Here is a 25,129-nt window from a genome sequence, read left to right as displayed (position 1 = left end):
TCTTGAAACCACAGTGATAATGTCATCACGCCACAATGATGTGGAGGAAACTAATGTCTGTGTGGAAATGTTTGTACAAGGCTGCTGCACCATGTTGGAAAAATGATAACAAAAGTGAGATAATGTTGATTGTTCAAAAAGAGATAGCAGGGAAATCTTTTTGTGTAGTGAGGGTAGAGCTCGCTTGTAGGAGCAGGACAGATGGTAGGCGTGCCGAATTTATGTTTTTAAGTCTTTAAAAACGGATTCGTCCAGCTGGTAACAATTCTCTTAACAACAAAAAATATTCTGTGTGTTTATGTCTCCTTTGAGGTGACTGTTTTGCCAGCTACTAAATCCTGTGTAACTACCGTTTGGTCCGTAGATTTTTGGACAATAACCCCGTGTCTTTCATTGTAGCTTTTCCTTTGTACACCAGCAGATTTTGATAGATAGATTTTAAACAGTCTAGACTGGTTAAAGTGCGCACTTTCAGATTTAATTCAAGGGGTTGACAAAAGTATTGCATAAACTGTTTAGAAATTCCAGCCCTTTTTATACATAGTCTCCCATTTTCAGGGGGCCAAAAGTTGGAAAGATGGGAGAGTTGTTTCATGGGCAAGTGAAGCCTATTCCTTCATTATTCCATAACAAACTAATTGATTCCAAGTGCTGACTTGCTTTTGGTAAGAGGTGTTGATGTAGTTGGAGGATGCCATCAATAGTCTTGGAACTTGACTACCGATCAGACAGATTTAAAACAACCAAAAAAAACTTGAGGAATGGCCAAATCAACAATGTTGTACGTACTTAAAAACAAGTCACTCACCATCACAGGAACAACAAATCGGCCCCATAGACCAATTCAATTTTTTTTAATATACTGCCAAATCACAACAGCAGTTGCCCCAAGGCACTTTACTGTAAGGTAAGGTAAAGACCCTACAATAATACAAAGAAAACAGAGAAAACCCAAGCAAGCTTTGGCGACAGTGGAAAAGATAAACTCCCTTTTAACAGGAAGAAACCTCCAGCAGAACCAGACTCAGGGAGGGGTGGTCATCTGCTGCCACTGGTTGGGGGTAAGTGGATGAAGACAGGACAAAAACACGCTGTTGAAGAGAGCCAGAGATTAATAATAGCTCATAATTAGATGCAGAGAGGTGTATAAACATAGTGAGTGAAAAAGTTGACTGAAGAAAAAGCACTGACTGCATCATGGGACTCCCCCAGCAGCCTAGACCTAGACCTAGACCACTGAAGATAACAAAAGTGGATGATCACACAAATTCTTTCGTTGGTTAAGTAAAACTTCTTTCACAACATCTGCCAAGAACACTCATGACAAGGTAGGCATTTCATTGTCAAGGTCTACAATCAAGAGGCGCTTTCATGAATGTAAACACAGAGGGTTTACGACAAGCGGCAAATCACTGGTTACACTCAGCAGCAAGAAGACCATATAATCTAAAAAAAAAAAAGATTTTGTCCAGTTCTGGAAATAACTCTTTGGACAAAGATTGAGATGAACTTGCATCAGAACGATGGGAAAAGTATGGAGAATGAATATGAGCTGGAGACGAAACTATTGTATTGTAACCAGAATTCTCATGTGACTGCTGATAGAGGTAGTAGTACGAATTTTGAAGTTTACAGGACTATACACTCTGCTCAGATTCAGCCAAATGCTGCCAAACTGATAGGACAGTGCTTCACAGAGCAAATGGGTAATGACCCAAAGCATACTGACAAAGCCAAACCGTTTTAGATTTTAGGCAATTGCTGACTGCAAGATATTTTCATCTAAGTATTAAAAATGGAGGACTATGTGTGGCTGTAATTCTAAAGCACTTAATGTAATATTATTGTGAAACAACTGGCATTAAAGCTGAAAGTCTACACCTCAGTCACACATTGGTTGTTTTATTTAAAATAACTGTGGTAGTGTAAAGCTACAATAAATGTTGCATTGTCCAAAATCCTATGGAGCTAACTGTACTTTACTTGGTCATTTTCTGGGTATTTGCCACAGTTAGGGCTTTAATTGACATGGCAGATAGAACTATGGTGATGGTGTAATGCTGGATAGTTTGGGAAATTTTCCCTGTTTAAAATAATGCTGAACGTTGTTTATCCAGAATAATATGTTTGATTTGAATTCATCTTTTTCTAGCTGTTTTCATTTTTAGTTATCACATTTTAGGAAAATTACTTTTTTTACCTTTAGAATTTGCAGAGAGCTCAAATGCTAGATTTAATGAAGAAAATCTGCCTCCAGCTGAAGTAATTAAAAAGCAGTAGAAAACAGCATGAAGTTTAACTTCCTTTAATTGGTTACTTTCAGTATGAATCAATTTATGCATTGCTATAAATGGGCAGAAAATACCTTTCTCAAAATCTTACTTTTTAGTAGTTGTGCAATTTAATAGTTTAATTAATAATTAAACAAATTTATAACACCTCTATTTGTGTCAGTGCATAAAAGATGATGATTTGTATCTGTGATGGCACCATTCCAGCTTTAGTTCCTCTTTATCTGACAAGTGTATTTAAAGAGAACTATTCTGTTTGCTGAAGCTTGATTTTAATTTTTTCTTTTTTTTCTTTCACCACCACAATCCATGAATCAGCAAGTGTATGAAACTGTGATATCTGCACTTCAAGGTAAAGCAAAGAAAGGACTGAATTCTTTTCTGTCTGTGAGGCCTAGATTCAGTCACTTTGATCATTTTTGTACTTTCCCAAGCAGCTGAAACATCCGTCTGTGGCCCTCCATCCTCCTCCGCCTCCTTCCATCTCTATTTATTTATTTAGTTTTATAGGGAGTAACAAGAATGTGGCTGTCCTCTAAGCTGGAGTTCCCTTCCTTTAGCCTTTTGGTGGAGTCTCCTTTCTTTATTCTTTTTCTAAGTTTCTTCATTTGCTGAAAGCACATTTTTCTACTCTCACAGAAACGCTACACATGACAGTTTTTCTTGGTTCAGAACAGACCTTTGGGGTCTGACTAAACACCTAAGCATTATCGCGTTCGATATAGTAAAGGCATCAAACCTGTATTACTTTAGTTGATAGAAGTTATTTACATGGATGTTATTTAGAATTTCTCTCTATTTAGAAGTTCTAAGTAGTTAAAAACTGTAAAGATAAAATAAATGTATGTGCTAAAGCAGAAAGTTTTCTATGTAGAAAAAAAATCTGTGTGGGTAGAGTTTATATAATCAAGTGTCTTAAAACTCCATTAGGGTGTGTAAGGAAGACCAAAATGCCACTGAACCTAAAACGGGATATGTAGTTACACACTCATATTTCCAACATGTAGTCTGGCATCACCAGACTACAAAGTTAAATTAGTCAAAAATCTTTTAGTATAGTTTTAAGTTCAAGGGCATGCTAACAGTGGACAGAAGCCATATGCCTCTTAATGCAGCTGGATACACCTGTAACCAGTTCTTATGCCTTCAAACCAATTACATGTCCACGTTTTAGTAAAAATAATTGTATTTCGATTGAGTATCTTCATTGTTCAAATCTTTAGCATTATATATCAATCAGTATTATTGATTGTATCACTTTTTGAAATATAGTATCAGTGCTGTGCTGATAGTCTAAATTCATGTTTTCTCACTGATTTTTGTGATTGTGCAGTGAGGTTTGTACATGAAAGAAGACACACCCATACTGACTTAAACGACACTATATGTTTTTTGAAAATGAATGGCAAAGTAATAGTCAACTCCCTCTCTACTGGATCTCATATCTAAGATGGACTTTAATTCCACAGCTGTGTATCCTTGATTAGCTCTGCAGAAGCACATGAACAGGTTTTCACCTGCTGTAGGTTCAGGTCAGAGTGGCCCAGCAGCTTGCACTGGCATTACTGTCACCAGCTGCAATCTGCGACAGTGGACTTGAAGTGTCTCTGGGGATGAGAGGCAAGTTAACGGTATTCAGCATTGCTGCGACTGCGACCTGGTCATCCAGCTGGTGGGGAAACAAGATAGGAAGGCGTGGGGCTAGCGGTTTAGCATGGACTGAGCTGGAGAACGATTGAAATAAGTTTTTGAACTACCATTGAACAATACTGTGCGAACATTTTAGATGCAGTCAATGCTTAGAATAGCTGCTATATTTATTCTGCATCACGACGTCAACAAGGAGTTGACGGAACCCGGATCTCCACGTTGTTTTTAAAGGCATCTTTCATTTTACTGCCATAAACTTTTTCCACATTGTTCATACGTCGAACCTTTCACGAAGATGAGCAGTGGTGAAAGAGCGCTAAGCCTAGCCTGAGTGTTTGGCACATTTACCAGTTTTGCCTGTTGTTCCATCTTTGAAAGGAAGCAGGAGCATTGATGAGACTGCAGTACTCGTGGTCTATATTCGTGACAGAGAGATAGATGTGTGTGTGTGTGCGTGTGTGTGTGTGTTTGTGCTTGTTTGCGGGGCAGCATTATTGATTCATAGGCCGTGTGATTGCAGCCTCCCTCAGCTGTGTTTGGTTGGTTTTACTGGACAGGCAGAGGCTGCTACACTGCAGCACGTCACTGGAGGCTGTGTGTGTGTTTGTATAGGACAGTGAGAGACGGTGTGTAAAGAGAAAGACCGTGTATTTTTTATGCATGTAGTCATCCTTGTAAGCACATTGAACCGTGAAGATGCGTGTGTGAATGAGTGTGTGGTGGGGTGTGTCTAAAACAGGCTGTTGTAAGTCATGTATGCCCATGTAGTCAGTCATGTAAGCACATTGAGCCATGGAGTGCCAGTGTGGGAGTGAGGAAGACAGTTAATGTCTGTGTGCACGCCTGTGTGGTCAGTCATGTAAGCACATTCAACCATGACGCGATGCCATGATGCTGTGTGCGTGTGTGTGTTGGGGGGAGGGCTACTGTTGCTATGTTGTTGTGGAGATGGATGGCAGCGGCTCAGGTCATTACTGAGCCTGGGTTAGCTTAGCAGCTAATTTTAGCTTCTAGGTTACCCATAACTGCGTCTGAGCTTTTTTCTATATGAAGAGGCACATGGAGCGAGCTGAGCGTGGAAGTATTTTCAGTGATTACATGCCTCAGATCATCTGAGGTTAGAGGTGTGAGTGACATGTAAACAAAGCTCCTGATTCTTCTGAGCCTCAAACCTGATGAGAATGTGTTACAGGTCTAATCCTCACATGATGCTTTGCGTTTCCCTGCATCTATTTATTCATTTTTGATCTAACAAGGGATTTTATTAAACAAATGAATAATGAAGTACACAGAAGACAAAATAAGTTGGATCTTAACTTGGATCTTGTTTCTTGTGTTTTAATTCAACTGATTATAAAAATCTTTCCTCTTTTAACCCCAGTCTTTGTTCAACTGAGAACTCTCACTTGTGTAACTAACAGTTTGCCTGTTATAACAATTTGATTTAAAACAAAGTTTTTCCCAAGTGTAAGAACAGTTTTTAACAGCTTTAAACATTTTTCTACATGATTATGAGGTTTTTGCTTAGTGGCAGGTTGACTTTCCTGCCATCGAATGTAATTCATACACATTGTTTCAGAGAAACTTGGGTAATTGAGCTCAGCATTCATGCAGGCCATGAATTTGCGTTAACCTACCTGCAGTTGCTGCCCATCTCTTAGCTGCTTTGCAAAGCACTCCACCGAACCTTGTTTCCTGTGCTGCACTTACAGATTTGCAAATTTGTGTGTCAGCAGCACAATACTATTATGGTTAATCTGATAAAGGTTTAATGCTTTCTGTTCTTATACACATTTACACAGTGTATGAGGTGTATGAGGAGTGAAATACTATATAAATACTAATGTGCATATATAAACAGTCTGTGGTCTGTATTTCTTTTTTGTTAATACAGTACTGAGTGTGAAAGGAGCTATTTGAAAATGACATTTGCTACAGAGTGATCACATAAGATGGCTATCACTGATTTGTAGGATTTTTAGGTCATTACAATTTCAAAGCAGACACATTAGCTTTAAATTTAATGACTTCAAAATAATGCGACTATCTTCCTTGTGTACATGCAGTTTCACTGAAGTAACGAGTGCTCTGCACAGGAAACTTTTATTTATTTATTTATTTATTTATTGGGTGTAGTTTAGTTAATAGAGATGTGCTTGCTTTGTGATATGGTCGTTGTTTCAGGTGAAGTTTGTGGCAACATGCAAATGTGGCCTACTTGATGAGTGGTAATTCCTTTGTGTTGCTCATTCTGCAGTGAGTGGCCTCGTTCTGCCCGTGTCCTTAATCATTTCACACATTGCACACAGATTTGAAAAACTTTATTATTTCTGCCACATGTAAATTGAAAACTGCTGATTCTGAGATGTGGAAATAAACACGTTATGTTCCTGTCAAACCTTAAAAATGAACAACTGCTGTTTTTAATTATTATCCCCAAGAAATACCAGACCAGATGAGCCCCACACAAAACTTTCAGGTTTTTTTTCAAACTAGGATAAAATATTATCCCAGTTTAAGCATTTTGTCTAGCTTAGTGGTTGCTCAGTCCTGCACCTTTGACTCTGTGTTTCTTGTTTGGTTTCTACTCCGCAAAGTGCTCCCTTTAAGTTGGTAGCATTTTTTTTCCCCTTTTTTTTTTACATGTTGCATCCCAGGTTCAATCAATCTGTGGAATAAAACCCACTGGGCGCAGGATAAAAATCCACTGCTCTTGTGGAAACACAAATAAGTAATATCTCTTTGCTTGTGCCGGTCAGCCTTGTAAGGCTTGTTAAGGTCCAATCAAGCCAAGCAGAATCCAGACTGGTGTTTTTAGAGCTTCTTATCTCTAGACTGAAATGTATTTAAAGTTGTCAAAATAGTTTTTTAGATGGATTTTTTTCCCCTGAATTCAAATAAAAAATTTAAATAAATTAAAATAAAATAAATATTATAAATATTATCATTTGAAATTATGTTGTTTCTTCTTTCTGGTAATTTGTTTTCCAGTATCCTTTCATATACTGAAATGCATAAGCCTTCCATTAACCAAAAGACCTGGTAATATCGTGTTTGCGTAACTATTCTTCCCGTTGAGGTCGCTAAAGCAGAACAGCTGGAGGAAGTAGTTCTACTCGGGGCGTTACTTTTAGGACGTAATTTTTTTTTCACCAATTAAAATAAGTTGGAGACATCCTGTGGCTGTGCTCTAAAAGACAGACTTGCATACATGGCTATACATTCTCCAAATGTGGGTTTGTGTACACCGATCGGTTCCACTCACTAGAAAATACAATTTAATAGAAAAAAAAGGAAAACCTGTCCATCTTATTCGATGGACATCATGAAAAGGCAGAAATGCTTGTGAAACTGCTTAACACGTGTGGGACTCAATACAAACGACATGCTGTAGTGCACAAAACTGCCATCCAGTTTACTGGCACATGAGTGGTAGGTAGTCTTTTTGTGTCGACAGCTCCCAAAGACGTGACCGGAGACAGTGTCACACAGATCATTGCAGCAACACAGAAACCATCAGTTTACACGTCATATTCTTTTGTTCATATCACAGGAATTTCTGTTTTTATTGTTAATTATTTTAAGGCTAAAAACTACACTAATATTTATCAGTATGCAGACTGATAGTTGGCTTGTGATACTGATATTATTACATGCCTGCATTGGAATATACTCATGGAGACAATTTTCCTTGTGGAAAAAGTTAAAATTCTCCAGTTTCCTCTCTTGCTTGTTGAAGCTTTTGATGTTAACACCCGTTTGCACTTTTAAGCAAAAATGGCTATCAGTTGACCTTAGCCGAGGGTTACTTCATATTTTTCACTCCAGGGTATCTCGCCCCGGGACTTAGATATATTACTTTGCCACTCATGTCATGTAGGGACTCTGTAGAAGCCTACTCTTGTTTCTTTGCCTCTTGACCTTTGCTGATCACACCTACAGTTTTCTTCTCTCTGCAGCGGTGGAAAAGTTGACTTTACTGTGTGTGTGTTTTTTTTTTTTTTTTTTGTTTTTTTTTTTTTTTTTTTTTTTTGTTAGGCGTGGTCTGTCCTTTAAGACGAGAACCAAAGCCTGTAGGCAAAACTCTCACAAACAGATGGTGTAATGCACCAGAGTTTGGTATTTTGCCTTTGTGTTGACAGTTGAAACTGGTTAACTGAAATTTAATTTCATCTAACCCAGTTTGTCTTTGCTGTGTCTTCTCTGGTGGCCTTACCTGTCAGAGCTGCAGAAAACTTTAACCAGCTGATGTCTTCCATTCATCACTAGACACTAAATAAGGAACTGATTAGCCAACCTAGCTGGTAATTTTAATAAAAATAGGTAATAAAAAGAAGTCTTTACCTGCTGATGCATAACATTTTTCCTGACAACATGAAAGGATTTATAAAATAAAACATTTCATATCAACGAAATAGTTATTTAAACAGTTGCTTTACTGAATCACCAGTTGAATTAACTTAATTTCCAGCTAACAACAATTTGCTTTACAGCTTTATTAGTTCTACTTTTAATTAACTACTTTTTACAGTGCTAGTCAGACATGCACACATGACAAATACTTTTTCTTAAAACACAAACAATTGATGAATCAAGAAAACTATTAAATAAATAATTGTTACTTTCAGCTTTGCTACCTAAACTATTGCCTCACTTTATATAAACAACTCAAGACTTGCTCTGATTTCTGTGAAAAATTGAGTAGAAACTCAGCTCGGCATATAAAATTGTGCAACCTGGATAATAAAAATAAAAAATATGTGACACAAATCTATCCTATTAAACCTTCGAAAAACAATAGCTTTCTTGGAATTCGCTGCTCTCTAGGCAGTTATACATGCAGATATATTGGCTGACAAAGTAAGAATGAAATTAAAATGGCTAAAGACTGACTGACCGAAAGAAATAGAAAAAGCTTCTGATGTATGAGTTGACGTCAGACTCAGAGAAGCAGTCAGTCTGTACAGACATACAGACAGCAACGAAAGAGTTACCATGGTGACCACGTGTTTACGTTCACCTCCCCTCTCCCAGCAGCTTTGGCAAAGAGAGCCAGTTTCCATGGCAACGGCCCTGATACCCCCTCCTCAAACCCACTGGCGACTAGGCCGCTCAGCTCGTGTGTGTGTGTGTGTGTGTGTGTGTGTGTGTGTGTGTGATTCATTGGGATGATTCCTCATACCTGTGTGAGAAGCAGTTAGCACATCTGCATTGACATCACGAAACAAGGCTAGTCAAACTCAATTCTCACCGCATAAAAACTGCAGTTATGAAAACACACGCACCTGCTCGGTGTATTGCATACACCGGCTAAACGCACGTCTGACTGCCATGCATTTTTTTTCAGGCAGAAATACCCGTTCAACGAGGATTTGGATGCAGACGCAAACATGTGCGAATGTCACTTGATCATTCCACATTCACATGACCGGGCGAGGTTATTTCTCTGCAGACCATGTGCCCATTTTATCCACTTTCTAAATACAGTCAAGAGCGTCAGAAAGGGCTACAGCCAGTTTTAAACGCTTTACCACTCCCTCTGCTTTGCTGTCATAGGAACCACACCATCTTTCCTCTGACAAGCCTCCATCAAATTTACGTAGGTGTGTTGGGGGAATCAATGCTTTGAAAAGTCTGTCTTGTTGCTATTAGCCCCCTGAAGTATGTCAGGCTACATTTTCATCAGCTGCATTCAGAACAGCACCTTTCTGATTCAAAATTTAACATAATCACAATAATGAGCCTGCGCTGGCTCATTTTCAGAACACAATCGCTTCCTTTGCCAAGTGCAAAAATGTGGTACAGCTTGTGTTAGTGACATTGGTGCAGAAACATATGGGCAATGTACAGTCTTTCCAATTACTTACATATGGACAGAGCACACAAACAGCAGTGCCACATATGGCAGGGCATGCTGTCCATAGGACTTTATGTGTAGTGAAAACTTGAACACAGCTGGTGGTCTATAGCACACAAGCAAGGCGAGATTGAATTTTGGCTTTTATTATATGGGAAGTTTATATTCAAGTCACAACACATGATTCCTAATTATTGATTTTAATTGCACTAAATAATTAAAACTGCAGAACATGTTGTTCTGTAGTGGATGAAAAGCTTGTAGCAAACATTTGATTTGTTATCACCACACCAAAGATTTCCTCTTAAGCTGCTTCTTTTTCAAAGATAGTGATGATTTTTTTTTTGTCTTACTTTTTGTGTTTGATTTTAAACTAGTGCTTTGATGATTGTTCAGCGTCATCATTTAGTCAGTACTAATCTCATTGGCTTGTTTGTGCTGATCTCCTTCTGTAGGTAAGTTATAGTTCTTCTGATGGCTGGTCTTTACTTTTCCCTAACACTGACAAATAGCCTCTATGCACACCTACTTAAAAGGTTATCTTAGCTGCAGAGCCTGGTGTAATCCTTAATAGCGGGTAGCAGTTGCTGTCAGACCGGAAAGTGTTTGTAGCACTTGGTAAGTCATATAGAGCACTTGTGTTCAACATTATATCTGTTTAATTATTGAAACATGGATAGAAACAAAAACACTGTGGCTGGCAGGGCATCAAAAAACCATAAGAGAAAATGACGCTGTCAAGTGTGCCAATAGATTTAAAGTAACAATACTTTTGTTAACTCTGGGGTTTCAATGCTAGAGTGCCACTGCAGGTTTGACCATTGCCAGGGGTTAACTCAACAGATTATAGTTAAATATTTAAAGTGATTAAAAACATCGTCTGTAACTCTGATTGATTGTAAATGTGTAGAAAAAGTATTACTGATCATTTTCTGTAATTAATTTTACACTCATTACTTAGAAAAGCCCAGGACTGCATTCTGTATTCACTTCACCCCTGCTGAGTGGAATTAATGTCATTTGATTTCTCCAATCTTTCCATGGTTCGGTGTTTAAAATAATTGTTTTGTTTTTTCTTACTTTTACCTTTTGAATCTTAATACAACCTTTATGTTTAATATTTATGGCAAAAAATATTTATTACACATTTATGTAACTTAGAAACAACTTTTGAATTATTGCTAGTTTAAGTATAACCCTGTTTATTGTGTGTTTTTTCAAGTCTGGTAGATGATGTTCTTCCATGCTTGAATAATAATGTCTTTGTAAAATATTTGGACCAAAAAAACACTACTCTGTTACCAGTATACATGCCAGTGTAACAAATGTGATGTTGTTATTCATTAGAAAAATGTGATTTTTGTTATTTTGCTCCCTTGAATGGTTTGCTGTCTGTCACAGCACACTTTGTTTACAGAATAGATTAGGCTGTATTGTCCTATCCAGCAAGCGTAATGGGACTGTTTCATCTTCAGCCATATGTAAATTCTGACTACAAATGCTTTGGGTGCATTTTCAGGTCTAATCCTCTTATGAATCAAATTTTGAACTTCTAAACCAAAGGCTCTGACTTGTTAAATTTAGTTGTTCCTCCCCAGGGAGTCCCGGTTAATTGATTAAAACTAGCACTTATGAAAAGCAGCGAAGACGCAGCAGGGCGTCTGTCTTGGGGATTATGTTTCTGTAATAAAAACTGTTTGATATCTAAAGCAAATACGGGCGTAATGGTGCACTAAATCCATAGTTTGCTATGCACACTAGTATTAGAGTCATACTTTGATATCATTTTCAGTACTGCAGAGAAAGCAAAGGAAATGCCTAAATTGGCATTTGGTGTTATTTAAAAAAAGGGGAACATTTAAAAAGCGTCTATCTTGTCATGATTATTTCTGTAACGTTTGAGGTGCTTAAATGCTTTTAGTAAGTAAGACTGACATCTAAGTCAAGTGCAGTATATTCAGTATATTGCTGTATATGTGTTTCTTTCTGTGAAGAACGAGGACACCCATCTTATCTAAAGGAACTTCTTGGTATTGTTAGTGAACAGACTAACCGTATGCCTCGTGTTTACATGCACTGTTAACTCACTGAACATGGAGCCATGCTGATTAATCTGTAAAATGTGATTAATTAGATCTTGTAATGTGAGCTAACATATTGTATGCGTTTCGTGAATAACTCACTGCAGAAAGCTAATAGACAACAGCTACTGCTCTGTGAAAATGTAACTTCTGGGAGTGCAGGTACAGACATAAATAGACTTGTGACAATAGCTGTTTGTATCAGCTATTGCATCATAAACTTAAGTGTTATCAGTCTTTTTCTGCAATTTTATAAATAAGTACACCTTCCACTCGTTATGATGATGTGGATGCAAAATAGGTACATTAATAATACAAATAATACAAAGTACTCTGTCTCATGTGCTATAGTTTTACCAGTGGGAAGTCTTTTAAAAGCAAGTTTCCATCAACGATGTAAATCAGTCAAACTCTGCTCTCAGACACGCATGCACGCACACACGGGGACACACACACACACACACACACACACACACACACACACACACACACACACACACACACACACAGAGACAGCATATTGACTCTCATGCCCTTGTTGAAACCTTCAGATGGAAGATAAAAGCACACTGAACTCGGTAGGCATTCAGAATTGATCATTTTAAAATATTGATAGTTTGGCTGATGTTTTTTTTTTTTTTTTTTTTTTTTTTTTTTTTTTTTTTGGCGCCCATACATTTATTTATTATTATTTATCCATCTCTTTATTTATTTATTTTTTTTAGCTAGTGCCTCTGGCCTGCTCATGCATGAAGTAGATGCATTAACTTGCACAATATAATGCTGTATTTTTATTAACGATTACAGATATTATTCTAAAGATACACAGGTTTTTATGCGTGTTTTTATAACATCGTTGTCAGTTTACTATGGTGGTCATATATACTTGACCAGCACTGGAATTGAGAACAATGCCAGAAAAGCATATTTTGCTGTGGAGTCTTGGGGTGTTTTTGGTAGTTTGGGGGTTATTTCAACATTCCAATTAAATTTCAAGCTTTTGTCTGGGAAAACATCTGCCTAGCTGTGGTTCTCTTGAGCAAGACTCCTCATGCCAGTTGTAGGATGAGTTTTAATAGCCGACCTTTTGCACTGACCTGCCTGTGGTGCAGCAAAGCAGGGAAAAATTCCCTGCAGTGTCCAATCAGGCAACACATTATTATTAATTATGAAGGATGCATTCATTATTGACAGACTAAATACCAGTGAAGAACAATGTGAGCAGAATGCACTCCTTGCAAAAACAGACTCTATAATGGAATTTTGTCTCATGTTCTTTGTATGAAGGATTTAGGTGATTCACATGAATTCACTCAAACAGAGCTGGATGTAAGTTACAGCAACTATATAAATCACTGGAAAGAATAATGTTTGGTCTTTATGGTATAGATTAATAAGCAATTCTTCTATTCTATTCTGTACAGTTGTGTACTGTATTTATTCTTATTTTATTTTATTCTAATTTTTGCTTCATAACTTTTGCACTGTCCACTTCCTGCTGTGACAAAACAAATTTCCCACATGTGGCACTAATAAAGGTTATCTTATCTTATCTTATCTTATCTTATCTTATCTTAATTCAGGCAAATAAATAAGTAAATATATACATTTAGTTTTTCCATAGCTGTCTTTAATCATGCTTTTCTTCTTAAGGTTTCAGTGTAACTCACTGCAGTGACTCTACCATCAGTACATGTCAGCTAAAGTTGCAGATGGTCTCAGCTGTCGCTTCTGCCCTTGCTTGTTCCCCTTCCTCTTCTTTTGCGTTTTAATCATTCTCAGTGGCTGCAACTATCTCTTCTTTGTTCTATCTGGTTGTTTAGCTGTGCAAATTCATTGGACAGATGATGACAATGGTGGAGCGTTTCCCTGTGTGTTTTTGGAAGTTTTATTTGCTACTACCTCCTGTCCAGATTTTAATCCTTAACCCAGCTTGTGCTTCCTCCTGAACAACAATACTGACCAACTATTTTTCCATAGTCTTCTGGATTAAAGGAGTGCACATGAAGTATCACATTTAAAGAATTGACATCATTATTTACACAACCTCAGCTATGCAGAGCTGCCGTGTCTACCGACATGTATTTTGTTATACATGTACAATGATTATAAGGGCCTATTCTATTCTAATGTTGCATCTTAGCCATCCACCCAATCATTGCCTCTGACATTGGCAGCATTTTTTTTGTAGTTAAAAAAAAACGAAAGTTGTTATAAGGCAGTCAGTGCTGTTATTTTAACAGCACTGACTGTTTGGTGAACAGCTGCCTGGTTGCCAAATATACTCTATAATATACCTGGATATCCTGGCAGGTAAAGTTTGTGCATGATATGTCAGCAACCCCTTCAGGGTTTTTCTTTAATTAAGCACAAACCTGCATTTGGACTCAGAGATAATTGGTGAGTAAAGGGCACCATAGCTTCACAAAAAACAGTTTTTCCATACTTTATACACCAGCGCAAACTATTTTGTATAAATGTCCAAAAGTAGGAATTGATGCTACGATGGAACTTTATATCACGATGGTCAGATGTTCTGCTTTTCTGTGCCATGTTAATGCTCTGCAAAGTATATTTTCCTGCTCAGTATTCAGCATCACTCAGGAGCAGAAGGTAATAACTATCCATCCATCCATCCATCCATCCATTCGCTTCCGCTTATCCTTTTCAGGGTCGCGGGGGGCGCTGGAGCCTATCCCAGCTGTCATAGGGCGAGAGGCGGGGTACGCCCTGGACAGGTCGCCAGTCTGTCGCAGGGCTAACACACAGGGACGGACAACCATTCGCACTCACATTCACTCGCACATTTACACCTAGTGGCAATTTGGATTATCCAATTAACCTATCCCCACAAGCTGCATGTCTTTGGACGATGTTTTTATGACTAGTCACCTCTGCAGGCATTAATAATTTCATACAAAAACATGTGGCTCATTTTTCTGCAAATATTGGGGTTTATTTGCTACGTCAGGATTACTATTTGAGCCTTAACAAATTCATTAGACCAGTCATAAAAACAAGAAAACCTAAATATTTTAGAAATGGCCAAAAAACGTATTTAAAATTACATGGTTATTTATTATAATCTCTGTGAAGTCAGAAATTAAACCAGCATAACATTCAATTACTAACACTAATTTGTTCTGTTAAGTAATCTGAGTAAATAACAGTAAAGACATAATAATGTGCTTAAATTTTCCTTTGTTTTTTTTTTTTTTAAGATTTGTGGATAACATTACTAATTATATCTTAGCGTTGAACATGTCATTTTGATTAGTCTGACAAATTAGCTATTATAGAAACATGAAATGATTTTAGTACTTACCAAAACACAGTAGTGCCATAAACCTTACATTGGTGGATGGTGTAATAAATTCTTTACGTCAAAAAATGTACTATGCTATCCTGTTTGGCATCTCAATTACAGATCTCTAAAATCTAGCATCTTTCTTATCTATCTTTCTCAACTAATGAGAAGTTTGTTTCATTTGTCTCATTTGTTTCTTAGCTGAATACCACCTTGAATATCTAATAGTGCACAGCAACTGTTAGGTTTAGTTATGGCTCTGCACTGGATCTGGCTGCAGAGTCACAGAGTGTGTAATATCTTGTTAAAGCTGTTGGACTGGTTGTGATAATACAATAGAGAAATTGGCCTTGTGCTAAATATGAGCAATATTCCTGTAGACTGGAGTTCATCATTGGATGCAACACCTTAGAAATGCCTCAATCAAGCACTGCAGACTTCAGTACAAGCTGTGTTTAACCCAGTGAAATTGCAATTTCTTTGTATTTGATATAAAGTAACCAATGGATATTGAAACATCTTATCTACATTTTTGATTTTAGCAGATAGGTACAATTTGCCCACATGTTATGCTGACCTTGAGGTCCACCTACTAGTCATGAATATTTATGGTTTCCAATATTTATGCAGTCACAAGAGACTTATTAGCATACTTGAGCTTCGCTTCCTACCTAATTTCGATGAGATGACAACCTGATGTCATAATGTGGTGGACAATGAAGCTACCGTAACTTCATCTATTCTCCATTAATGTTAGAGATATAGCCGTGATGGAAATGACCCTTTTGACATTTACAGCACTGCTTGAAGATGATGCAATAATTCACGTTTGGATCTGTTAGGTTAGAGTGGAAGAGTGCTGTCCTGATTGAGCAGTTGGGAGCAGTTTTGTTGAATGGACTTTGCATTTTTGACTGTTTCAGAATGAGGATGTAGGAATATGTGATGTCACAATGTCCTCGCAACATCGCATAGTTTGATATATTCCGAAATTAGGGATATTGCTAAATTTATCACAATCCACTACTTCGACTTTACTCATTTTCCGATTTAACATACAAATAAAAAAACATGTTTAAAAGTAGCCGCTTTTTTGTGTGTGTGTGTGTGTGTGTGTGTGTGTGTGTGTGTGTGTGTGTGTATGTGGCCCTTTTCAGCTTTATTTGATAAATACAGTAAAGAGAGGACAGTAAAGCAGGGGAAGAGATGAAGCAAAGGGCCGTGGGTTGGACTCAAACCTGGGCCGGCCGCTCTCAGCCGTATGGCATGTGTTCGCACACTGAGCTAAACCAGCACCCGAGTAGCTGCTTTTTAAAAATAGATAGTATGTCCTAGATGCTTGTTCCACCTCTGTCATTTATCCTACTGTAGTATCTTATGTGAAGGGTTACACTTGTACCATGATGTGACATGTTTAAGTCATAGTGTGTTAGAGAATGATGTGATTAAAACAGAAACCTTTACACTTTAGGCTTCATTATGAATGTCTCAGATGACATTTACTAGTCTAAGCATGGGGCCCTCTCAGCTGAACTTTAACTGGAATACAGAAGTGATACATTTTGTGTGTCTTTTTGTTGCTAATGGATAAAAACCTTCAGCATACAAAATAATAGTAGCAGTAATATCTATTCTTAACTCCCCTGAGCACTTTAATATATGTCTGCTCTGGTCCTCTCCTCCACTAGATTCATGTAAAACACTTACTTACAGATAGAAGCACTCATGCAAAAAGCAGTAATAAAAAAATAAAATAAAATGACAAAAAAAGAGTCCTACTTGCTGACAGTAGCTATGTTGCGAAAAAGAAGCTGTTGAATCACCAGCTGAATTTGGTACAGATGTTACCTGCCAGCCTCCCCTTTATAAACTTCTAATTTCTTTTGTTTGGTGCAGTATAGCAGATAATTAAATAGAACTTATACTCAGGGTGTCCGGGTGGTTCAGGTGTTTGGGATGTGTATCAAAAGGCTGTAAAATCATGGGGGCTGATGGGGGAATATTGTGCATATTAAGTCTTTAGTCACACTGTGATTCACACATCAAGCAGCATGTGCCCAGAATGAGTATTCTTCATTTTTCATTGTCTGTCCATTTTAACTAAAAACGAATAAACAATTAAAAAGATGTTAAGTTTAGTTTTAGTTGGCTGTGACACACCTGGTGAATCAAGGCCAAAGGTCAGATGTTGCACAGTAATAACTAATTGAGTGAATAAATGACCAGAATGTTAAAGCCCAAGAGTGTTGTGACTAGAACATCCGTGTGGTAGTTAGTCCCGGGTAGGAGGAAGCGAAGGCCGTGAAGTCGACCACAGTTTAATTGGCGGAAGGCCTCGTATATGAAGGTAGGCTTCCTCAGGTTTCCTGCCAACGTAGACACCTGCCGAAGGGCCTTCACTAGACGATTGTGTGTGAGACATTGGCGAGGGCGTGTAAAATTCAGTGGGCTTTCTGAAATGTATGCTGATCGTGCAGAGAGGCCATGATTTTGAAGCAAGTACTCGGTGTTCTGCAGGCATTTTGGATCGAGAGAGAATTAAACCAGGAACTGAATGAGAATTTTCTTATTAGGGTTGTTGCAAATGGCAGATTTTTCTTCGATATTAATCAAATGCCATTATTGGAAGCTTTGTCTAATTTTCTCCTCAGTTCATCTCCACCGACTCTGAAGAATACTTCCCATACTATTTGGCTTCAGTATGTTTATTGGAATAGAGAAAATAAACAGCAGTGTTTTCTTTTTATTTTGTTTATTTATTTATTTATTTTGCTATATGTTGAAAGTGAACCAAAAGAGCTGAGCTGTATGCTGTTAAGAGCAAAACAGTGAACTGAAAAATGCAAAGTTTCATAGAGCTTAAGGGAACTGCCGAGTCAGGTGTTAGTTCTCTGCACATCTGATGCTACAGACACTACTTTTAGCGTCACATGTCTTCATGAGGTCGATAATTATTTTGTCATACTCAACACTCTGCTGTTTTGGAGGACTTTTGCTTTGAGACGTCTGCTCAGGAGGTATTCATGAGAAGAATTTAAACCCAACAGTAAAGTAGAGATGAGTAGAATTTATTAGTTAATAAGGAACAGTGTAATGATCAACTGTATTTATGACACGCTCTTCTTTTTCAGATGTTCACTGGCCTCTTGAAGCACACACCACCTCAGGCCTCCGCTGCAGCAGCCTCCTCCTCTTCCTCGGACCAAAACAGTAACGCACAAACTACAGCTCCCACAATCCCACGGGGACACCTGGTTGTGGGCACCAAGGACCAGCTCCGCCTCCTCACCCCTGTGGGCAGCACGGTGACATCCAATCACTGCACCACATCTGGGGTCCACGCTGCTAAGCACTCCGGAGGAGCCCCACGGCCTCCCTCCTCTATGAGCGAGGAGGATGATGGAGGTGGCGGAGGCAGAGTGAAGAAGAAACGAAAGAAAAAGGACAAGAGGGAATGGGAGAAAGCAGGAGTGGAGTTTGAGGAAAAGGAGAGCAGCAAACCAAAGAAACGAAGGGAGGAGAAGGAGCCGATAGTGGTCTCCCTGAGAAAGAGCAAGGAGCCCAAGGAGGCTAAGCAGGGAAAGGAGCGTAAGGAGCGCAGGACCAAGGGAAAGGAGGGCAGGACAGAGAGTCAGACGGTGCTGAAAAATGTGTCGGGGGTTAAAACGTCAGGTGCCGCTGTTTCTCCGGGACCGGCTCAGATACCTGTCAAGGTCCCTGGCAAAAGAGGAAGAAAACCCAAGGTCAAAGTCCTACCTCCTGCACCCTCGAATCAAGGTTTGAAGAGTGTGAAGTGTTTTTGTTTGTGTGGCAGTGGCAGCAAGAGGTTTTTGATTGTGTTTTTAATAGTGTAGTTTGCTTTACCTACAGAAGTGATGTGCATGATTAGTTTACTAGGCAATTAAATATTACTGCCCTTGTTAATTGCTACCAGAAATACTTTTAGGTTAAGCTACTTCTTCAGATCTTATTAATAAATATCATCTGCAAAAAGTGTTTATTCTGATGTGCCACATGCCGTTTTTCAAGGCTGTGTCCGTTGACAGCTTCTTAATGTCTAATGACGGTACCAGTAGTAATTTTAATTAAAAAAATACACCCCGGCTGCTTTACTTATGTGATGGTGGCAGTGTTTGCTGTCTGCTAACCTCTGCTGCTTTGAAGTCTGTGTGAATGAGTGTCTCGTTCTGTGTTTTGTCAACAACCAAAGAACAAAACCTTAAAAATGTGATGACAACAGGCGTTTGAGCTCGAACAGTTCAGGACTAATTGGCAGGCAAGGATGATGCCTGTCCTGTTCGTAAATGTCCTTAAATCATGATCAGACATGTCAGCATAAATAGAGGTTATTATAATGCGATTGTTGGATTTAATTAAGACCGAGTACGCATGGTTATGTGTTTGCACGTGTGTGGGTGGGTGTATTAGCATTCTTTCAATAGCTGAGGAACAGAAAAAGATTTTCTGCAAAAATTATATCAGTGCATGTTTGATGATGCCAAACCCAGCAATAGACTTAGATGACACTGAAAGTAGGATAATAGAATTTATATGTATTATTGAAACAACTACAAGCTGCATTTTGCATTCTTTGTCAGTGCTGCTGACAGTCCACTGTTGGCTTGGGGACAGTGTGTACTCGTATACTCCCAATGTGTCTGCTGTTTTTGTGACCAAACAAAAACAACAAAACAAACCGCACAAGACAAAACTCACATGTTCCCCTGTGGGTGAATATTCACGGTGATGTCGACATTCTTGGTTAATAAGAACATTCTGCCTAGGTCAAGATTATCTACATCAGCATGCAGACTCTTCCTTTTGGACCATGCTTGTGGGGTTTGGTTTTAAGTCCTGAAAATTATTGAGTTGGTATAAAATTTAGCCAAGATATTAATATTTTCATAGTCTGCTTATGATGAATTAAAATAATGTACTGACCCCTTAATCACTTAGCTGCACCATCAGGTCAAAATTTCAATATTCCTGGTACTTGTGTTTAGTGGTATGTAATAAGTCTGCTTACCAGCCAAGTACAGTGTTCAAGAATGCAGGGCGTTGCCATACAACGGCCCTAGCAAACTAATGTTAATACATGTTCATCAAAAGAGCTGTGGAAAAAAAAAAGAAAAGAAAAATCAACTTCAGTTTAAGAATGACTAAAATTATCATTGAAATGTGACCACCGCCGCTTGTCCTGTACAGAGCTTGCATTAGCTCACAAATTTCCAAATCCTCTTCAGCTTCTTCTACCCAAGGAGTCCACACAAAAGTCCCAGGGGGAGGACACGGCACCCAGGCCGCCCACAGCCATGGTAGGAACCACGGTCAGGCGAACAGCAAGACGCCAGTCCCGTCAGCGCCAAAACAGAGGGGTCGAAAACCCAGGTAAGACTTCCTGACAGGCTAACAGTTCATGGGTGGAGAGAAGAATTTACAAGGAGAATATCGCTATAGGGAAAGAAGGTAGAGAAAAGAGGCCGCACTAGAAAACCCCTTGAAGTGCACAATAATGGCGAGGAAGTCGGCAGTAAAACTGTCGTGTGCAACAAATTATGCAGTTCCTTGGTTACAAATATTTCACTTTGAGGCTACATAAAGGAGAAATACTAAAGAGAGACCCAGGACATCATGAATGCATAGTAAGATTTTCACCTTCGCAAAATAAACCACTAAAGTCAAGCTGGTGATTTCTGAAATTTGTGAATTTTTGAAAACGAATTAATTTTACAAAATATGTTTGAATTTTAATTTTAATGTGAAGATAAACAAACACGTCCATGCAAGCTGTTAAAATGTTTCTCTTTATCAGCTGCCATCACTAAGCATCTCTGCTATTCACGTCTTATCTCACAAACCTCTTATAAGCACAGGAAGATGTATAAATATGATAAAGATGCATATACCTTAATAACGCACTGTTTAATTGCAGTTGACAACCTTAGCCGTTCTTCTTTTACTGTCATTTCTATTCCCCCTTCTATTAATCAGCTCATTTTTGAAAAGCTGAGAAATTAGAGGGTAGATGGAGGGAGCACTGACACATCTGTCATAAATGCTGCTACTGTCATATTTTATATCCTTTAATAGTATTCAGGGTTTTTATTTAACTCACCTGCAGAACATACCTGTATTAAAGTTGGGCTTTTCTTTCTGAATTCTGTTTGATCAGCTTAATTTCTCATGTCTTAATACAGGAACTCATTTTGATGAGTAACTGAAGTGTGAGCACAAGATGCACACATGCGACATTTTAAATAACATTAATAACTGCACTCCGAACTGAACCAGACCTTCCTGTAACCCATTCATATATTAACAGCCTTACTGTTTAAGTGGATGGAACCATTTAATCTCTTAATGGAACTTTTATTGTAAAACATTAGCATGCGTACGATACCCAACAGCAGTTGTACCAGATTGTATTTCCTCAGCTTGTGTCTGCGGCCAGGCTTCTATTTGTTCTTGTCATCTATACACTTTGCCATTTTCGGACCCAGCTTTCAGGCGGCTACTGTTGGTTATTTTAAGAAAGAATGGCAGACTTTAGACAGGATTTCTTTGTGAATTACATTTGTGCTAGGATGATTTTAGATGTGTCACAGCAGCATGCAGTAACTATTAGGTTGTGGATAAAGAGAAAGATTGGAGCTCAAGAGATTGGTGTAGACTGGAATGCATATTTGTGACAAGTTGAGTCAGGGTTATGATGCTGTAATGCGAATGAGAGAAAGGAGATGGTGTCAGAGAAAGAGCAGGTTTCTCAGACAAAAGCAGTAGATGTGCAAGCAGAAATTTGTGATTAAAATAGTTTGGAAGAAATGGATTGTGAATAAATGAGGGAGGACAGAAATGGTAACAGATGTGAAGTTAAGAAAGGAAGCAGCCGAGTTATGAAAGACAAAGAAGGAAAAAAAAATACCAGTGAGTGTGAGAAGAGAAGAGAAGAAGCTGCCAATGAAAGTTATGAAGAGAATGGAGGGAAGAGATGATGATCAGTGCCATGAAAGGGGTGGGGGTGGGGGAGTGGTGTAGTAAGGATGAGAAGCTACAGGGATAATGATGTAAAGGAAGAGTGCAGATAAGAGAGGAGAGGAGAAAACTAGATAAAATGTTAGAGAGAGAGAGAGAAGATCCACTGTAGTAATGAAAAGAAGACCTTGTGAACTCTTCTGGCTTGGGGTCATTTCCAGGTTATACTCTGGTATCCGTCATGTGTTGTTCGAATAAAACCATCCACGGGAAGATTAGAAAAACCTCATGTGGTGCAGCTGTAAATCCATCTTAATCTACCGCTTTTGTCTTTTCTTACTGCTCACTTTGCCACAGTTTTTGTGCAAGAGAGAGAAAATGTCTTTAACCAGGGCAGAAGATGAATCCTTTTTGCGCCTCGGACTCTGCCTGCCAGTATTATCCTAAATCATTAGTCACTCTAAGCAGTTCATGTGTCAGCTACATTTTTGACTTATTAGCATTTGATTGTTATATTGTAAAGTCAGTGGCAGAAGAAAGTGTGGAATATTGAGTAATTTTTCCAAAAAGTGGCTTATACTGCATGTCAACATTTTGTTTAGAGTTTGATTTTTTTTTTTTTATTTGTGTCAACGATGCTTGATTGCTTATTCAACAGGCAATAAATATCGGCTCGAGAATGTCAAAATATTTATGTTGCTTCCCTTCTTAGTTTAAAATGAATAGCTTTATGGCAGTATTCTATACATTAATAAAAGGAGTCAGAAACAATTCAGGGATCCCCAAAGGGAAATTGTTTTATTGCAGTTATTGTGAAAAAATGTTGTGAAAGCTACAGAAGTAGAAATGAGACACAATTACATTTCTGATGGATAACATTTTTAAAAAGGGGAAAAATGGATTTCCATCATACCACAATTTGATTTGACAAAGTGAAAACAAAAAGATATGATTTGTGAGTTGTATTTTTTGTAAGTACTTAAAGCTGTGGACCTATCATTTCAAGTATTGAACATTATATTTTGCTCTTTTGCTGTTAACTCCTTTATTAAAATGTTGCAAAACAAGGCAATTACTGTCATTTCTCAGGCTCTGATTTTGCTGTCAGGTAGCAGTTGGGAAGTCTCGTTGTAATCTGTGATCAATCAGTGGTTGTCTTTCGTGATTAGGAAATGACAATACTTCAGCATATTAGCACAAAGAGTAAGGGCTGAAAGAACTTCCTCAACCAGTCCGCCACAAATCCTCAGGGAGCAACAGAGTTTCCAGCCGCTGAGTGAGAAAATGCTGCTGCAGGCTACTAGAGTGGCGAATTACTCATCAGAATTCCTGCCCTCACAGAGATCCTGGCGCAGCGCCGGTGGAGAAGAAGAAGAAGGGGAAGAGGAGAAACCAGGAGCTGGCTGTCCAGGAGGGGGTGGAGAGTGATGACACTACCTCAATGTCAGCCATTAACATGGGTGGAGAGGACAGCCAAGACCCCCTGGATAATGCAGTGAGTGCACAGCAAAACTGGATAGAGGCTGAACACAGCAGGCTGTCATGACAGTATTTACAAAGAAAAACCTACACAAAGGATAAAGGGTTGATTTGATGAGATTGTGACCAGCAGTAACATTCTTAATGGCAGGAATCTTAGCAGTTTTAGTCGTCTTTAGTTATATACTAGTTTTAAAACAACCAGAGCTGAACAGAGTGCACATTAAAAAATAGAGAATGTCAAAAATAGGTGCACAAACCACCAAAATGGAAAACAGGATTAAATGTCTAAGGCCATTAAATAAACAAGAGCCACTAAAAGTTGAAAGCATGGATATGTTGAGATTTGCGTCATTAAGGAAGGAACATTTGACTGTGCGATGCAGTCCGCAATTAGAAGCAGTTCTTCTAGGATCTACAAGGCTTAGAGGTAGGGTGGAGGTAGATGAGCACTTAAGTCAATTCAGTATTTGACAGGTATACAGAATATCAATGCTGGTGCTGCGGTAATGCTTTTTTCTTTTGCTGGTACCAATCTGGAGTCTTCCTCCAGCACTCTGTAGCAGCTGGAGACATTCTGGACTAGCCAACACTAGTGTGTTTCATATATCCAGGAGAGCAATGTGTTCGTGTCACTGAGAAATAGGGTGGGCTTAGGAGGCAGGTGGAGTTTTACAGATTGCTTCTCTTTTTGACTGGAAAGACATTTTTGAAGGCACAAAATAAAATGGACAAGATTTCCACATCAGAGAGTGTCAATGTAACTTAATTAGCTTAGCTTAGCATTCTTTCTTACATTCACTGCAGTATCTGCAAAGTGTAAGAGTAACACTGATACGTAGTCGCTGAGCATAAATATTTAGTCATTTCTCTTTTATTTAGTTTACCTGAAGATATACTTCCTCATGTCTTCTTTTTAATTCTTCTATCCTTTTCTCTCCCCGTATTCCCTCATTTTTTGCCCCTTCTTCTGCAGAAGCGACGTTCGGGACGACAAGTCAAAAGGAGAAAGTACAACGAAGATTTGGACTTTAAGGTGGTAGATGATGATGGAGAGACTATTGCAGTTCTTGGAGCCGGTCGCATCGCGGCGCTCAATGCCACTGCTCTGGCATGGCAGGCTGAGGTAAGCACATAGATGGTCACCTAGTTCATTCTTACTTTTTCTCTCAATTGTGTTACATCTGTTTTATCAAAACGGTTTTATGATATTTAATATCTTAATAATTATAGCATTAAAAATGAAATGCATGAGAATTTTTTAAAATACATTTTTGGTGTTTATCTAATTACAAAAGTTTGTTGCTTTGGAGTCTTAGTGTTAGGCCTGTTTGAATAAAACCTTTGCATTGCATTGCAGCCTTAAGCTTCAGTAGTTAATCTTCTGATTCTGTCTCCCAGGAACCACCTGAGGATGAGGCCAACATCATTGAGAAAATTCTGGCTGTAAAAACAGTGAAGAAAGAGGTGAAGGACAGAGAATGAACACACA

The 25,129-nt window shown here is 38.5% G+C and overlaps 1 protein-coding gene across 2 annotated transcripts in view; it reads left to right on the top strand.

Annotated features, from left to right (window-relative positions):
- The window catches only part of chd6 (chromodomain helicase DNA binding protein 6), a 93,923-nt gene that overhangs the window by 26,622 nt on the left and 42,172 nt on the right, over positions 1-25,129 (top strand). For both annotated transcript variants that reach the window (XM_039611967.1, XM_039611966.1), the window contains exons 3-7: positions 18,318-18,963; positions 20,430-20,574; positions 23,500-23,653; positions 24,614-24,763; positions 25,039-25,104. In XM_039611967.1, coding sequence (XP_039467901.1) covers positions 18,318-18,963; positions 20,430-20,574; positions 23,500-23,653; positions 24,614-24,763; positions 25,039-25,104 — 1,161 coding nt within the window. The remainder of the gene's footprint in view (positions 1-18,317; positions 18,964-20,429; positions 20,575-23,499; positions 23,654-24,613; positions 24,764-25,038; positions 25,105-25,129) is intronic.

Source organism: Oreochromis aureus, linkage group 5 (genome assembly GCF_013358895.1).
Source record: "Oreochromis aureus strain Israel breed Guangdong linkage group 5, ZZ_aureus, whole genome shotgun sequence".
Classification (NCBI taxonomy): domain Eukaryota; kingdom Metazoa; phylum Chordata; class Actinopteri; order Cichliformes; family Cichlidae; genus Oreochromis; species Oreochromis aureus.
This window is presented reverse-complemented; position numbering and strand designations above follow the sequence as displayed.